At 41.5% G+C, this 15,725-nt stretch overlaps 1 protein-coding gene across 1 annotated transcript; it reads right to left on the bottom strand.

The window, feature by feature from the left end:
* Positions 1–747: 747 nt before the first annotated feature.
* On the bottom strand, positions 748–14,957 carry LOC144525942 (exosomal polycystin-1-interacting protein-like). The gene is made up of 2 exons (XM_078263011.1): positions 14,638–14,957; positions 748–2,895 (listed from the first exon to the last, which is right to left on the bottom strand). The coding sequence occupies exon 2, from the start codon at positions 2,830–2,832 to the stop codon at positions 2,062–2,064; it is 771 nt and encodes a 256-aa protein (XP_078119137.1). The 5' UTR covers positions 2,833–2,895; positions 14,638–14,957; the 3' UTR covers positions 748–2,061.
* Between the last annotated feature and the right edge of the window lie 768 nt (positions 14,958–15,725).

Below are 15,725 nucleotides of genomic sequence, written 5' to 3'. Positions count from 1 at the left end.
TGAGCACGAATTTTAAAGTAATGTATTTCAATGGGAAGCATATTTTGTGATCACAGAACGATTACGGTAGCGAGTAGTATTGATAAGGCGAAGATCCGTGCAGGGAGGTTGGTCGGGGTGGTGGATGGGTCAAACAACACAGGACTGTCACCCCGGAGACCGGGGATCGCGCCCTGCTTGTGACGGTCCGTCCTGTTGTTGTCGCCGGCGTATGGCGTTTAATTTCCCCGTTGTGGCATTTCATTTCCCCGTTGTTGCGTCCCCCAGAGCAACCCGGTGTCATGGCAGTTCGTGAAATGGTCACGTTCCAAAATTGTGACCTGTACACGAAATAAACGAGAAAATCGTGACCAGTACACGAATCAAGAAATCAAAATAACGTGACCATTTCACAAACTGGCGTGAGACCGGGATGATATATAAGACTTATGTGTAAAAGGTATTCACTCTCATCTAGACCATTAGAAAAGTTTGATGCAATAGCTGGAATGTGCCATTGCTTATTCATGGCTTTTACCTACTTTATTAGGGATGTCAGTTTTCTATTTGACATTGGCACCTGTTAAAGCGTGGGGAAAACTGAATATTGAAATGGCAGTTACCTGTTTGAATTAAAAATGGACAGAGAAACACAACAGACTGTTTCAACTCACAGCCCGATGATCTACAAAGTCTTCAGCCCTAATCGCACGGGACTGGTATTACTAGGGGACCTCATGTGATTTAGAAATTAACCCCCCACGTCTGTGTTTCATGTGGCCCATTCGCACAGAATAACTTTTTATATACATTTATATAGCCGTCAGTTACTGCTTCTAACCCCTTTAAAGAGAGGCCTCTATCAATTAAATAATTGGATGCATTAAGTGTAACCAACGTTTGTAATCAGAACCTGTACAGCATGTGCATTAAAACACTCTCCTGTATACAACCCAGTCTCACGGCAGTTCGTGAAATGGTCACATTATTTAATCTATTGATTCGTGTACACGGGGAAGTTTTTCTCGTTTTTTTTTCGTGGTGGCCAGCACGAAAATGTAAACTAATGTATTTCAATGGGAAGCATATTTCGTGATCACAGCACGACTACGGTAGGGAGTAGTATGAAATGCCGAAAATCCGCATAAGGAGGTTGGTTGGGGTGGTGGATGGGTCAAACAACACAGGACTTTCACCCAGGAGACCGATGATTCATTCCCGCGTGTGGCATTTTGTTTCCCCGTTGTTTTCCTCATCACAACCGTCCCGTTATTGTCGCGCGTCCCCCGCGTCCGTCTCCCGGCGTGTGATGCGTCCTTTCCCCATTGTTCTTTTCCTAAACCCAATCTCCATATAGATGGTTCCCATTTCGTGCTGGCCGCCACCAAAAAAATGAGAAAAATGTGTTCTTGTACACAAATCAATAGATTAAAAATAAAGTGACAATTTCACCAACTGCCGTGAGACCGTGATGGTATATAGCTATAGCAGGCTATGAGATAATATGTACTGTATGCATGAAAACACACGGTATAACCATGGTGTTGAAGTCTGTGGAAATTAGCAGCAGCAAAGCATTGCTTCTAACTGGAGCAGATCATTTGTGATGTAAGAATCCGGGTCGTTACAGCTTCCTGGTTAGCAAATCAACATTCCTTATGTTATGGGATGGTACCCAAACTATGCTGTAGTAAGACTTGAAATTGTAGCTGGTGTAAACATTCCCAAACCTTGTGTCTGTCTGCGTTATGAGTGCAGACATTTCAAAGCAATTCCTTTCAGGGATAAAGAAAAGCAGCAGCAGGAGTGTAACACACATGTAACAGTTCTGAAGTCAATAGTCTCCTTTAAGAAAAAGCATCAGCGTGAGAGAGATGTCAGCCTCTCTGTTCAAAGCCACCTTTGGGCCAGACTGACAGTACAACAGGCAGTCATACAAAATGTTATTATAATCCACATGTCCTACTTTTCCTGTGCAAAAGGAGAACGAAAAAACCATCCAGCTGTGTTGTACATAACTCCTGTGCATCATTTGTCACTTGTACTGCAAACCTGACCATGTTCATGAACGGGAGCTAGTTGTTAGTAGACAAAAGTAAAAAGCAGATTGTGCGGAGGCTCTGCAGCCTGCTCACTGGGCTCCGTAGCGTGATCAGAAGTAGCAGAGGGTGGGAGAGCCAGAGAAAGGGGCAAGGCCAGGTGGGGGAACTGCTGGGAGAGGGTGTGAGCAGCTGGTCCCACCACACTATATGCCTTCAGGGCAGAGAGCCCATTGAGAACTGCTATATCCAGGAAGGTCACATTGAAGGAAGAGGAGAAGTCAAAGGAGAGGGCCTCTAGCTCCACTGCAACCCCTGCTGCTGGGGAGATTGTTATTTCCTGGTTGGGGTAGGGAGCTTCTGGTGCTGCACTGTGGATCTTGAGAGTCTGCAGACCTAGCAGAGCCAGGTACTGACTGTCCATTGGCTTTACTCCACAAAAAGACAAATGCAAATGGCCAACCGTGCTCCTGTTCAGCAGCTCCTCCAGGACCCAGAGCTCTTTTACCCACACGGTGAGTGGTCCAGGCTCTCTGAGCCCAGCAGGGGGCAGAGCGGAGCGCAAAACAGTGTGGCATCTGCACAGCGAGTTGGCCAGAGCCTCGTCGCAGTCCCGGACGGGTTTGGGGCAGCTGCAGTTCCGCAGGTTGTTGCCCGGGGCGTCGCTGTCGAACAGCAGCGTGGTGTTGACCGGCAGAGACGTTTCAGATGAGGGGGCAGAGCTTGTTGTCTGGGTGACAGGGGTCAGAAAGAACAGCAACCACAGTGACCATGGCAACGAGACAGAGGAGACAGTGTTTGGAGACATCTCCATAGAGATCAAACAGACTACATCTTCACCAAGTGGAGAGAGTGGACTGTGGAGAGATGGGCCAAGCTGTGAACAGATAGAGTAAAGTTAGACTGTACTGTCCGTCCATACAGCAGGAACAGCAGCACAAACAGGACTGAGGATTTAGATTGTGACACTAAAGGTCTTTTCAGACGATTGACGCAGCTAATAATTCATTTTCAATTAGAGTAGTGTGACCAGATTTCTCGGAACTAAAACCGGGACACTTTGCAGGTGACCGTAGTGCTCGTGCACGCACACGGTTTTTAACATGAACATGTGCCAGCCCAGTTCAGAGATAGACACGGACAGATTAAACATAAGTTTGCCAACAGCACCCATAGCCCTACTGCTCACAACATAATGGGGTATCTCAGTTAATATTCATGAATGTTCTTGGTATGTAGCCTACATATCTAAGAAATAATAGGCTATTAAAAGACATTGAGTGAGATTTGTGTGGGACCAACTTTATTTTTCAGAATTAAAGCATTCTTTTGGAAAATGCATCCACTGAAAAACTTTGTGAAAAGGTATTTTTCATTGCATGGCACTAAATGAATTATTTGGAACTGCTGCCACAGGCTTGAACTAAAGTTATGGTAACACTTTACAGTAAGGGTACATGAATTATGAATTCATGCATGAATTAATTCATGATTGGTGCATTACTTCATTCCTTTATATCTTATGAATCATCAGGAATTGAGTTCATAGCCTCTCATTCATGACCTCATGCATGAACACATCAACAGTGTTAACTTAGCTAACTGTAGCTTATCAACAATAACAGTCTGTGGTTAGCAAAGAACAGGATTGCCAGTATTTGTTATATATGTAATATAATGATTGTTATGAATAGGGATACATTTAGTCTCGCATTGCCAGAACTTCCTCCACAGCACTGCAGAAGAAGGTCTGGCTAGTCCACACGGCATTCCTTGATGGGAGAAAAACGTGCTCTGGTTTATTGACATTTCTTTAAACCAATCACAATCGTCTTGGGCGGGGCTAAACACCGGATGGAGCCACGGTGCCTCTGCTAAATAGCCTCAGGAAGGAACTTGTTTTGGTGGAACGTGTACGTTCAAAAGTAGTTTTAGTCGTGCAACAGAAAACTCAGACTGGACAGATAGTCTAGCTAGCTGTCTGGATTTACCCTGCAGAGATCTGAGGAGCAGTTAACCATAGTCCTCAGAAATCCACCAGAGGTTAGAACACCAACACAAAGGAAGAGGAAGGTAACGGACATCCGGCGGAAAAGAGGGACATCCGGCAGAATTTCCGGCGGCACTGGAGCAATCCCGGAAGTGGAACATCGCGGATATAGACTAGGATAAATGATACCACAATCAAGTAATTTCATTCAGTTGTACCAGCAGGGATACAGCGGTGCAAAGAAGCCCAGTACAGTACAGCAATTGTCTGCCTATTCACACCGCCTGGAAAGACCTTAACTCTGATCAAACACCAGAGCTCAGCAGTATCCCAGATTTATTCACCTCTCTATGACTCACTCCAGTATACTTCGCTGAAAGCACATGACACACAAAGAACTCTCTTTGTCGCTCTGTGCCCTACAGTAACCTGCTTCTGCTTTGCGTCTGTATTTTTACAACATGTGGAGGCCAGCTTAAGACCAACAGCCAAATTAATTCAGCTCTATATTTCCAGTCAAGCCCTGTCTCTGTCTCTGTCTCTCTCTCTCTCTCACGCACACACACACACACACACACACACACACACACACACACACACACACACATAATTGAGCTACTCTCCAGTTTTACTGGGGAGAGGTCCTTCCAGGCCTCGGGCTACTGCGGAGAGCGTACGGCTGCCTATAAAAAGTTCCTACGCCATGCTGCGCTGTGGTGAAATAGGCAGTGGCCAGCCACATTTAATGTTCAGGAATAATGAAACACTGGCTTCTTTATTTTACCATTCAGAGATGGTGGAAAAGTGGACTGAATAAGCAGTCTTGACTTCCAGAGTCAACTTTTCCCTACACTTCTTTTTTATTTTAAACAGAGGAGGATTTTCCAGTGGAGGTTGGACAAGGTCTACTTGATTGTTGAAAAATTGGTCTGATCCATCCAAAATACATGTGATTGCAATTAGTACCAAATACACAATTTTACACTGTAGGTCATTATATTTGCACTGGCTCCTTACACTGTACTGATACATCTAATTGTAATAGTTTGTAAATCGTCATGGTTGAGATGTTAATTTCATCAGCAAAACCTATGACAAGAAATACTCATTGACAGCCTTTTTTTCTGTGTTAAAAAAACAGACTAAATCTAAACTAAATGTGAGCAAATACTATGCATTTTTTGTCTACAAATTAAAAATTAAATGGATTTAGCTGCATGACCTGTAGCACTTACATTTCAGTAATGGTATGTCTCTGCCTTTAGTGTTAGCTTATGCTGTGCATGTAAACGCACTGACTGACAGAGATTACTGCTTTTATTATTTAGATGTGAAAACCTACTTGGCAATATACCTGATTCTGAAACCCCCCAAAAAAATGGCCAAAAAAAAAGTACAGTGAAGCGAATTACCAGACGATCAGACAGAAAAAAACGATCAGAACAAGTCTACACTGAGTTTGGGTTTGATGTACCATGTAACATGTAATGTACCATAAAACATTTACTCAATGACTCAGTGTTTGCGTTGCGAGTGGGATAGAGCTAATTGGCCTTTTCCTTACTCATGAAGCTGGACTGCAGACAGTTAGGATATACACAAAAGTAATTACAGGGTTTCAAATGACATATTTGATTCGGTCAGAGGTGCCTCATCACTTTTTTTATTTCCAGAAAGCACTTTCCCTTTCTCTACAGCCTGTTTACTACTCACATGGGACACTATTTATAGACATGTTCCCTGACTTTGTTCCAGATTTCGTTGCAATATCTTTTCCCAGAATGTGATTGAGTCTGTAGAATAACATTCCTTATCCATGAGAAACATCAACCCTGACCTGAAAACCTGAAATCCAGCAAATGTATTTTTTTCTGAGACCAAAAGGTGACATATTCTTATTGATTAATTGTTAGTGATTACCCATTATCAATTCTTACCATTCATAAGATTTGACTTTTGACCTCCTGTCTTTGCTTCTATTGTTTTAGTGCAGTATTGATTGTAAACCAGAATATGTCAAACACTCTGAAAGTGTCTTGTTAGATCCAGACAACAGCAGAGATTACAGTCCAACCAGGAAACAAAATATTTTACTTTGGAAACTTCTGCCAAGCGCTGAGCCATTGATAAAAACAAAATCACAGTACTAATACTAAATAATACTTGAAGTGAGATTATGTTACATTTGATAAACATTGGGTGGGAGACAGTCTGAATAATTGGTAACTTGAAGGTATCTACATAAGAGTGACATGACACTGTCATGAACACATGACACAGTCATGACACAGTCATGACACATGAACCCTAACCCTAACTCCAACCCTAACCCTAATGCCAACCCTAACCCTAACCAAAACCATAACTTGTCATGACAAAACCCAAATGACACTTACTAAAAGAAGCGTTATGTCATAAACATGACTTGTTTATAATGTTTATGACACATTCATGACAGTGTCATGTCACTCTTATGTAGATACCTTCAAGTAAAGTGTAACCGTATAATTTATACAAATATAAAAGGAAATACATATAAAAATAGTCAAGTTTTCAATCCAAAGGTACCACAAATTGTAAGCTAATCTTCAGAAAATCAGCTGTAGCGACACGCCGACCTGTCAACCAGGACAGAGGCTTAGCAATGCTAACCGTGGCACTGTGGACATTGACTGCGCTAAGACATTATTTGCGGCAATACCCGGAGGTCCGTGTTTACCCGTGGGTAAATCTCCGCTGGGTGATTTGATTCAGAAAGGTTGAAAATCCCCAACTCTTCCTCTTTGGTGTTTAGCTTATCACAGCACCATTGTCATCCTCCCCAGCTCCACCCTCTCGTCAAAAATCGTCATGTCCGGATAAAAAAAAACAACAAGATGGCGATATTGCCAAACTCGAGACTTAAACCAATGCGTGACATCACTGCTGCTACGTCCACTCTTTTTTACAGGCTATGCTTTGTTGCAAAATTTTGACTTTTTTTCCGAATTTTTGCGAGGCCCGGGTTACAACACACACAGAGGGAGTGTGACTTCAGTCTCTGCTCAGGACGCCATTACGCCACTATATCTTTACAAAGCAAATAGTTGCTTACTGACTACAGCCCCTTTAAACTTCAGGGGAAACAAAAGCAGGACAAATAGATGTGTAGGGGTTAACGTTTTGGCATTAAAGCCCCATTTCTGGTATCATGACTACGCTGCTATAAATACACTTGACTTCACTAAGGTTGGTTTACAGTAGCAGCTGCCCTGCGTACACACAGCCTTTCCTCTCCATCCTCCACCGTCTTACCTCACTGCTAATATTAGTCATCGTCTTTCCAGCTGTTCCCAGCGTCTGGCTCTCCCACACATTAGATCAGTCACTTTCTTTCCATCCGCCTGTCCCTGCTCTCTCTCTCTCTCTCTCTCTCTCTCTCTCTCTCTCTCTCTCTCTCTCTCTCTCTCTCTACCACTCCCTTTCTTTCTCCCTGTCGTTCCTCTTTTCTCTCTCTCTTTTGCTTCCCTTTCCTCCATCTCCATCTCTGTAATCCCCGCAACAAGCTGCAGCTGCAGGACCGGATGGTGGGAGGGAGGGCTGACCAAAGATGAAAATTGACCACAGAAAACACATTCCACGATACTTAAATGACAATGTGAGTCGGGCATAATTGATTTCAGATGTACGTATTTAAATGTCATTCTCTATAAAGCGTTTATGTACAGTATATATATCAGAGACATGTACCACATAAACTTGCTTTAAGTTGTGTGTCTGTTGATTCTTTTTTGACTATTTGTGACTATTATTATTATTTTTTTTATTCATGCTTTAAAGCCTTTCTGATTCTGATCTAGTGTGTTTGTGAAAGCGAGAGTGTGTATGCACGCGGCAAACAGAAAGACAAACAACAAAGGGTGAAAGTGTTTGTGTGTGTTTTTGTGTGTATGAGAAAAAGTGCGAGGTGGTCGGCACTCCACACGGCTCCAGCTTGTTAAAGGAGAGGCTCAACGCATTCCTCTGACATCATGCTCCACCGCAGGCACCCACCCTAATCCTCCCTTCCTCTCGCTACACCTCTCACTTACAGTCCCTCTCTTCCTCCATGTCACCCATCTCTTTTCAATGTCTCTCGCCTCGCTCCCTCTCTCTCAGCAGCTGCAGTCCACACACACGCATACACACACGCATGCACACACACACACACACACACACACACACACACACACACACACACACACACACACACACACACACACACACACACACAAAACTACAGAGACAAATTTTAGGGCTTTCACTCCAAAAACGGCAAATATGCATTGAGAAGTACTTCCTATATCTTGTGTCCTGAAATGTAGAGATACAGTAGGGCTGGGGAATATATCAATATTATATCGACATCGATATATGAGGCTAGATATCGCCTTAAATTTGGATTTCGTAATATCGTGATATGACAAAAGTGTTTTCCTGCTTTTAAAGGCTGCATTACAGTAAAGTGATGTATTTTTCTGAACTTACCAGACTGTTCTAGCTGCTCTATTATTTAACTTCACCCACTTAGTCATTATGTACACATTACTGATGATTATTTATCAAAACTCTCATTGTGTTGATATTTAGGAGTCAACCCCAAAATATCACTGCAATATCAACATCGATGTACAGTATTTGGTCAAAAATATTGTGATATCTGATTTTTTTTCCACATCACCCAGCTCTAGCTTACAGTATTATATTATACTGTGAAGAATACTACGACTGACACATTTTAAAATGAAATTTACTTTAAATATGAAACAATTTAGTGTTAAAACTCTACAACAAACGGCACAAGCTCATCCCTTACTGACAACATGTCCCCGCTGCTACGTATGTGCAGAACGATAATTCTCCCTTAAACCACAAATTGTAATTTTTACATCAACAAGGTTCAACGTGTTGATTCAATGTGACTTTTAGAGGTTACTTGTGTTTTAACCTGTCGATAGTTTACTGCAACCTTTGGGATTTTAATGCGTCAGACGCATGGCACGTACCTGGCAACATCACTGTGTAAGTTCATCACGACAAGCCAACCCTTTCACATTGTCACATTGTTATTTCATACAGTTTTATTATAAAAAATATTGATTCCAGCTGCTTTAAATGTTGAATTATTGCTACAAAAAACCCTCACAAATATAAACTTATATTTTTTTAAAGCCTCATTAATTTCCTGAAACAGCTGGTCACTGTAGTTTTTCTCAAAAGATAGTCAAATAGGAGGAAATAGTTTATTTGTTGGGTACTATTTTCAGCAGTGGATTAATACACATTGGGTGCTCTTGTGAGGATTTACGGCCCCTGGGCAGTACATGGAGCTCTACGGCACAGAGGAAAAATATATTAAACTTTGGATAAACACCATAGACTGTAAAAATAGAGACCGTAGCGTCCATGACGTGACCCATTGGTTTGTGGATCCATTGGTTTTCTAAAACGGGATGTGACGATTTTTGACAAAAGGGCGGAGCTGGTGAGGATGATGCAGCCAAGGCAGTGTTGTTTATGGTTGCAATGGCGCTGTGCTAAGCTAAACGCTATAGAGAGAAATTTGCCGATTTTCAACCCTTCAGATGCGAGTCATCCAGGGGAGATTTACCGGCAGATAAACAAGGACCTCCAGGTACTGCCGCCATTTATCTGCATGTACAACAGTACAAAAATTCAGCAAACTTTCCCTTAAAGGGTAACTACCGTTTTTTTTTTTTTTCAATTTTCCTATATTTTTGTGTCTAAGTGTCTGATGGGAACAACAATCTGTGACATTGGTCCAGTATGTCAGATCGCTGCAGTCGGCAGCAGAGAAATAAGCTGCAATGTAAGTTAATAGGGCAATTGTCCAGCTTGTATTTACCTTCACAAAAGTGCTCATTTTGCCGCTCAGATTAATATTCTAAGTGTCTGACAACATTCTGGAAAGGATCCCTACAGAGATAGACCTTTAAAACCTCTTTAAGCCTTTCAGTTTAACCAGAAACAGCTCTGAAGTCGCTAGCGCTAAACCCACCAGACTCCATTTAAAAAAGCAATACTTTAAGAGTGTACAGAGCCAACATATTTTCACATGTAAATCGGTAAACTATGCAACCAAAACTAGAGCTGTGATGGTTGGAAAAGTGGAAAGACGACTCAAAACGGCTTTTCATAGTTTTATTTTGTTTCTGTCGACTTTTAATAAAGTGTATTTTACGATGCTAAAATTACTGTTTATTTAGCGAACGCAATTTCGCGGATGTTTTTATATTTAAAAAAAGGATCTTACTCTTTAACAAAAAAGTCAACCTCCTTGGAAATCCTTTCCATAATGTTGTCAGACACTTAATAATAATCTGAGTCTGTCAGCGGCAAAACAAGCACTTTTGTGAAGGTAAACACAAGCTGGACAATTGTCCTATTAACTTACATTGTAGCTTGTTTCTCCGCTGCTGACTGCAGAGATCTCTCTTAATACTGGACCAATGTCAAAGATTGTTGTTCCCATCAGTCACTTAGACTATGGGGTCCAGGTTGAAAAAAATGGTAGTTACCCTTTAAGTTATCAACTAACGCTAGCGCTAGTTAGCTTGGTTGGCAGAACACTAGTCTCGCATTGCCAGACCTTCCTCCACAGCGCTGCGGAGGAGGGTCTGGCTAGTTCACACAGCATTCCAGGATAGGAGAAAAACGTGCTCTGGATTATTGGCATTTCTTTAAACCAATCACAATCGTCTTGGGTGGCGCTAAGCTGAGTTTAAATTCCAACACAAAGAGAGCGGAAGGTTAACAGACATCCGGCCAAAAAGAAGGACATCCATCGGATTTTTCGGTTGCAACTGAGCAATCCCAGAAGTGGAACGTCGTGGATATACAGTAGACTAGCAGATCATTGAACAAGTGAACTCCAATGAACTTTGATGAAGAGAAAACAGAAATACGGACAACACCCAAAACCAAGTTTTTTTTAGGGCACTCCTGCATTGGCCTTACTTTTAAGACCTGGAAGCTTTGTCCATTACAGTCAATGATACATACACAACACATACGAGAGAATCATTTCTTCATTGTTGGATTTGGCCTTTTCATGGGATATATGACAAGAAGAAAAATATAGAATACCATTGTCATTTAAGGAATGATCTGAACATGTGTAAATAATCATGCAGTTTAAGTAAATACAAAAACATACAGTCAGTTTTATTGTTATGTGTCGTACACAAGCTGCCTGTTGTTGAAAAGTCATTGAACATGTAGGAAGTGTAAAGAAGAGCGTGCAAAAGAATACCACATGCAACCAATAGGTTCCAGTGCTGTATATTTGCATCTCGTTCATATTGATAATTGTCTTTCAGGTTTTTCCTAAACTCCCATATACATCATTATGTACAGTGGCAGCAGCTGAAGCATTTTTTCTTGTATTAGGACTACAGGTGGTTTATTTTTATTGACTGTTGTATAGTAGAATCAAGTTCGCAGGCTATAAAACAACACTCCAGGGTCCCATAAGCGGCTAATCTCACGCTTGTTAGTTTGGTTGGATAGAATGAGAGAAAAACATGATTTTCCCAAACTATTTCTCTTGAGACAGCGCAGCAGCAGTATTTCAATGAATGGCAGGACTTTGACAGGCTGCATGTGTCTTTCTGAGACAGAACACACTACCAACAAGTCTAAAGTTTAATTTATTAGAAATATCAAGGAATAGTCTTCCTTGATCATGCTTTCCACCGTGTGTTATGGTCAATCATCATACATAATGTACGGCAGCGTATTGCTGCCACCACCACAACAAATCTGTCATAATGACATGAAAATACCCTGTTATAGGGTGAATTATGTAATCGTCATGGTGGCTGTACCAAAGCTCCAGGTGAACAGCTGAGTTCAGATGTTTTGTCAATTTAATAAGCTTCAATGAGTTAAATGTAGATGAGATGACTTTACTTTAGATAAAACTAGATTAGATTACATTCCTTTAAATTAGATTTGATAATTTTACATTGGTTAGATTACTTTAGATTGGTCAAATTGAGATAACATTAGTTAAATTGAGATAAAAAAGATTAGTTTAAAATGTTGGTGTCAGTTATAGACTGTGACCTATATAACACAAGGGTGTGTGAAACTCTTAAGCACCTACACCAGTCCCAAAATTATGTTTATCTATGGGCAACATGTCCTCCAAAAGTAAATGACAAAATACATTGTTTGTCCATGGCGTCTAGAACACATAAAGGCCTCTATCAGCAGGACGACATCATTTGTCTGTGTAAAGAATCCCAAAGTTTGGAATGGACCACACTATGGTTAATGTTTGGTTAGATTAAGGCCAAAAAAATGTAGTTTGGGTAAAAAGTGACGTTGTTAGGTTAAGGGACTTTCAGCATCATGGTGAAAATAGTTGATTAAGGTTATGGAATGATTGTGGTTATTGTTTAAATAAAGGGCCTCATGTACTAACGCTTTTGCGCCCACTTCAGACGTATTTGTTTCGCAACGTGCCCGTAAAAGCATGGCGAGGTACGTACAAACAGGCCGCACAGAGGTAAAAGCGCAGACTGCCTGTCGCGGAAACTGAAAATGGCAAATTGTGCTTTTCCGTGTCATGCATATGCATTCACGGGAGGGTGAAGGGAAAAGTGGGAGTTTAAATATCAGCCATAACAGCAATAAGCAGTTAGCAGTAATATCGGTTACTTACTGGTATCGGTCACATTTCTATAGCGGTGTATCCCTAAAAAACTGTACAAACTGGTAAGAGGTAAGGGGTCAAATATTTGTGAGTGATTTGGGTGTATTGACCTTTAACCCTGCTGTTTTCCTCGGGTCAAGATTTGGGTTTCTTTCAACTAAATCGCCTAAAAATAACATGAATAGTTCCATACAGCGCTCTTTGCATGAAATGAAGGATCAGATCTCTACTTTTCTTGATTTTGGGGTTTTATTCAAATTCATAGAATAAAAAAATTAAAAAAAACAGTATCCTGACTAAAGGTGTGACATATACCAGTCTGTGATCCACTCAACATACTCTGGTCTTAACTATGAGTCAAAATAATTCATTATTATTTCTGCTCTTTTTTTAAACTCAGGAATTAGGTATAGGCTACTTTCATATAAATGAGAATCATTGACCATGAATTCCAAAAAGAAGTGTAAAACTAGAGTTAATACGTTGGAATGAAGTTTAGCTAACACGATGTAACACAATCGGGAGATATTTATACTTAATACTTTATAAAGAGGCAGAGAAGGAGGACAACACAAGGGTTAAAGAAATACATAAACTTATAAAAAACACAAGTAAAATAGGCAGTGGATTCACAGCACTGTTCATTTTCCTGTCAGGCCAAATTTGCTGTGGAAGCGGAATGTGTGCTTTGGGCTGACAGATTAGCTTGGTTGATGCCAGACCCTTCTCAGTTCTAACTGAGAGTGGGTCTGGGCAAGCTTCATTCACAGCCCATTTCCAAAGGGACGTCACCAACGGACGCCGCTCGACTGCCTCTGGGCGCAATTGGATAGTCCTTCAACCAATCAGACCAATGATCCTGGTGACGTAGCAGCGACAGCGGCATCAACGGGTTGCTGCGCTTCGGTGGCCGCCATGTTGAATTTAAACAAAAAGCTGCTTGCCGTCGCTGCGCTATCGTCATCGTGTAAAGCCCGCCTCTACGGTTGTGATTGGTGCCTCGATTTTGGAAAAAATCGGAAATGGGCTTGAATGGGCTCTTGGCCAGACGGACTTGGAGAGCAAATCTCAAATTTTCAGGAAGTTTGTCAGGGTTTTCCCAGGCTACTGACAGATCACAACTCAGCTGAAAGTTTATCCGTGATTTCAGTTTCGAACTAAAGAATGTAACATGAATGTTTCCCACAGCAAACGTATAGCTGCCGTTGAGGGTCAGGTTGGGGCCACCAGTGGTGGAATGTAACTAAGTACATTTATTCAAATACTGTACTTAAGTACACATTTGAGGTACTTGTACTTTACTTGAGTCTTTTCTTTTCATTCCACTTTTTTTACTTCTACTCCGCTACATTTCAGAGAGAAATATTGTACTTTTTACTCCACTATATTCATCTGACAGCTTTAGTTACTAGTTACTTTACACGTTAAGCATGTACACACAACACAACACATGTAGTTTATAAAATACAATGTTTTATTATAAATTAAACTACCCTACAATATAACGGCCCACAAGTCCAGCTAAAGTGATTAGACCATTAAACACTTAGCTGATTGACAGAACAGTTTGGATCGTTTCCAGTTCCTGAAATGTGAGGATTTTTCAGCATTGAGTACTTTAACTTTTTAATTTAACTTACATTTTTTTGATGATACTTACATACTTTTACTTAAGTAACATTTTCAATGCAGGACTTTTACTTGTAACAGTGTATTTCACAGTATGTCATTACTTAAGTAAAGGATCTGAATACTTCTTCCACCACTGTGGGCCCCCAATTATGGACTGAATGTTAAAGCACAAACATCTTCATTTACAGCATGTGTACTGAGTGTGAGTACATGTGTGTTCTGTGTATGCAGGAGACAGATGATGAAACAAGCCTACCATAATGACAGCACATACATACATCTGAGTGCATCGTACTTACGTGGACAGCTCACTGCTGGTTAAGATGGCATGCTGCTCCAGGCTGATCTGTCCAGCGTCGTCAGGCGGTGAGAGCAGCAGCTGCTTCCACATCTATCTGCAGGTTGACTGGAAAACCTCATCGTTCTGTCTGACAGAGAGACTGTCAGGATGGAGAGAGAGAGAGAGAGAGAGAGAGAGAGAGGGAGAGAGAGAGAGAGAGAGAGGGAGAGAGAGACTGTCAGGATGGAGGGAGAGAGAGAGAGAGAGGGAGAGAGCGGGAGAGACTGTCAGGATGGAGGGAGAGAGAGAGAGAGGGAGAGAGAGGGAGAGAGAGAGAGAGAGAGAGAGAGAGGGAGAGAGAGACTGTCAGAATGGAGGGAGAGAGAGAGAGAGGGAGAGAGAGAGGGAGAGAGGAGGAAGGAGGGAGCGAGAGAGACAGGAGAGGTCTTACTTTATGGACACTGGAAAGATACGTTTAGCTTCAGATGTGACAGCATGACAGACTCAAACGCTCCATTTTCTCTGCTCTCTTTTCATCTTTCTTCTCATTCCCTCCTACTCCTACTCCTCGGCTCCACTCTCCTCCTATTTTGGGCCCCGCCTCTCATTTTCCAAGGCAGGAATTCTTCCCCATAGAATGTGAGTGTATGCTGCCAGCTTGTGGCCTAAAATATTACTACTAATGATTTCTGTCTTCGTCACAGCAACATAAACCATAGTTCAGTATTTTCTTTGTTGGGAGCTGTGTGTGTGTGTGTGTGTGTGTGTGTGTGTGTGTGTGTGTGTGTGTGTGTATGTAAAGACAGCCGTTACATTGACAGTGAGTTTGGCCTGATAATGTTATTTATTTATTTTTATCACAAAGTTTGAAATGGTCTTTACACCCCGACAACAATAAATAACTCAATAACTAATAAAAAGATGCGTCATCTGTAGCTGCTGTAATCCTGTAATCCATTCCTTCTGAGCCATGTGTGTATTTCCACTCAGCTGCCCAGTGCAATGAATCAGCTCGTTGCATTTTACTTTGAGCCGGGAATTATGTTGCTATACTGCTCAATGGGCACATTCATATCTCATATAGGGTATAATCAATAGCCTATTTCT

This window comes from Sander vitreus, chromosome 11, assembly GCF_031162955.1.
Source record: "Sander vitreus isolate 19-12246 chromosome 11, sanVit1, whole genome shotgun sequence".
Lineage (NCBI taxonomy): Eukaryota > Metazoa > Chordata > Actinopteri > Perciformes > Percidae > Sander > Sander vitreus.
This window is presented reverse-complemented; position numbering and strand designations above follow the sequence as displayed.

Coding starts and splice junctions, on each gene's coding strand:
- LOC144525942 (XM_078263011.1), bottom strand. CDS start 2,832: ATGGAGATGTCTCCAAACACTGTCTCCTCTGTCTCGTTGCCATGGTCA.